Source organism: Triticum aestivum, chromosome 2D, assembly GCF_018294505.1.
Source record: "Triticum aestivum cultivar Chinese Spring chromosome 2D, IWGSC CS RefSeq v2.1, whole genome shotgun sequence".
NCBI lineage: Eukaryota > Viridiplantae > Streptophyta > Magnoliopsida > Poales > Poaceae > Triticum > Triticum aestivum.
This window is the reverse complement of record NC_057799.1, coordinates 102564885-102567155: the sequence shown is the minus strand read 5'-3', so window position 1 is coordinate 102567155 and position 2271 is coordinate 102564885. Positions and strand designations below refer to the sequence as shown.

At 50.9% G+C, this 2271-nt stretch overlaps 1 protein-coding gene across 1 annotated transcript; it reads left to right on the top strand.

Moving 5' to 3' along the window:
* Positions 1–435: 435 nt before the first annotated feature.
* LOC123051940 (probable transcription factor At5g28040) lies at positions 436–1963 on the top strand. Its single transcript, XM_044474954.1, has one exon. The coding sequence runs from the start codon at positions 601–603 to the stop codon at positions 1735–1737; it is 1137 nt and encodes a 378-aa protein (XP_044330889.1). The 5' UTR covers positions 436–600; the 3' UTR covers positions 1738–1963.
* The last annotated feature ends 308 nt before the right edge of the window (positions 1964–2271 follow it).

The following is a 2271-nucleotide window of genomic DNA, read 5'->3' as shown; positions in this document are numbered from 1 at the left end:
GCGAAAATTGTTTGTAGCGGTGACTAGTAAGTTGGTGGACAACAATCTCATGCTAACCACTATCCAAAGAAACATATGTGTCTACAGTTGCCACATCTGTTGATTGGAACCATCACTTCTCAATCTAGAAATGATATATTCATTTATGGCATGCAGTGTGGCATCCTCAGCGTGTCTTGCGTGGGATTGTGATTGACGAACCACAAGAATATATACGTATAAAAAATAAAAACGATTACAATAATTTGCAAAGTCAAAGTAATTGGTTTGATAGTTTTAAGATTATGTTGCAGTTTCGTGGATGGCTGTATTGCTCTAGGTTGACTTTGAATACACAGACACACATGTTAGCTTAAAAATAATAATGAAAAATAGTACTCCAACTTTGGCACCGTATGAAGGGCAAACTTGCAAATTCCAAATTTCAGAGGTACCTAAGTGCAATAGTTCTAGTAAACTGAGGAATTCCTCTGCGTTCTGCGACGACCCCCAGCCCAAAATTGGGGCGAGAAACCCAGAAAATCCAGTCCCCGTCGATCCGAATCCCCCGAAATTCCGGGATCGGAACCCTAGCCCATCCCGAATCCCATCTCCGGCCCAATGCTCCCCGCCGGCGACGGCTCGTCGGCCGCTGTCGCCGCCCTCTCTTTCACCGATGCGGACGGCGACGACTACTCGGAGGACGGGGACTTCACCGGCGCCCCGTTCCTCGAACCTCCCGATCCGAGCCTCCCCGACCCCACCTCCTCCTCCGCCACCACCCTGCTCCCCACGGGTGGAAGCGGCGGCCAGGCCTCGTCGGGCGGCGAGCGGCGGCCCCTCTTCCAGCGTCTCTGGACGGAGGAGGACGAGATCGTGATCCTCCGCGGGTTCGCGGAGTTCACCGCCGCCCGCGGCACGGCGTTCGCGTCGCACCAGTACGACACGGACCCATTCTACGAGGATATGCGCCGCCGCCTCCAGCTCGACTTCTCCAAGAGCCAGCTCGTTGAGAAGCTCCGCCGCCTGAAGCGCAAGTACCGCAACTGCGTCTCCCGCCTCCGCGGGTCCGGCGCCGCCTTCTCCTTCCGCTCCCCGCACGAGCAGGCCATTTTCGAGATCGCGCGCAACATCTGGCGCCCCACGAATAAGCACGGCCGGGATCCCTCGGCCGACTCCGACGACGAAGAAGCTGTGGTTGCCGCTGCGGCGGTGGCTGCCACATCTGTCCCTGCGAACGCCAGCCCCAACGGGGAAGTCAAGTCCCCCCCAGGGCGGCAGCGCCGCCGTAGGCGCTCGGTGGAATCACCAGCTCCAACTGCACCTGCTGCTGTCCCTGCCACCATTCTGGTGCAGCCCCCTCAGCCAATGCAGGTGCAGGTGCCTGTGTCAGTCCCTGTCAAGATGGATGACTCGCTACCAGCACTGCCCCAGGCTCCAATGCCTGTGACAGTGACCATGGAGGGTTCCGAGCCACTCAAGTTCCCTGTCATGTCACCTCAGTCAGGAGTTGTTGATGTCGAGAAGAATTTTCTGACGCCTATGTTTAAGGAGATGATTCACGCAGTGATAAATATGGGATCCAGTCCGTTTGGTATGAAACTTCCTGAGCCGCCACACGGCTTGCCTATGGAAGGGGAGAAATGGAGAAATCAGCGAATCCTGGAGCTGGAAGTGTACTTGAAGCGGATCGAATTGCTGCAGGACCAGGTGAAGGCGACGCTTGAGGAGCTCAAGTCCTCCACACCTAGGACTTGAGGTTTTTTTAAGTTAGGAACTGATACGGTGTCTCTCATTATAGAATTCTTGCTACAAATCTGAGGTTAGATGTTTAGTGTTTTTTCTCCACATTTTCTCGTGCATAAAACGACATTGTTGACTGGGTTGGGACTTGGAAACTAGTTTATTCATGGTTCTAATTGTTCATGTGATATTTAGCTGCTACTTATTTCTTTATAATGTAGGTGTTGTCCTCTGTTTTGAAGTGTTATGCTTTGAACGGACAGGATGGTCTCCTGATGGAAAGCTTGAGCACTTTCAGTTAATATATTATTAGGATCACAGATTGTGGTCATTTCAGTATCATTTTCATCAATTTATATGAAAGAAATTAGATATGTTCAATACTGCTTGTCATCAATTGCGGGTCATGGAATTATGGTATAGTAAACCAGTGGTTAATCTGTGGAGCAGCATGGTAGTTTAACTTGTGTTTGATCATGATTCATGATCCTTGTTTATTTTCCGTGAAGGCTGAAAATTACTTAATATTTGTGTACCAGATATTTTGAG

What these genes read in the sequence shown, in the direction of transcription:
- LOC123051940 (XM_044474954.1), top strand. Translation starts at nt 601, where the DNA reads ATGCTCCCCGCCGGCGACGGCTCGTCGGCCGCTGTCGCCGCCCTCTCT.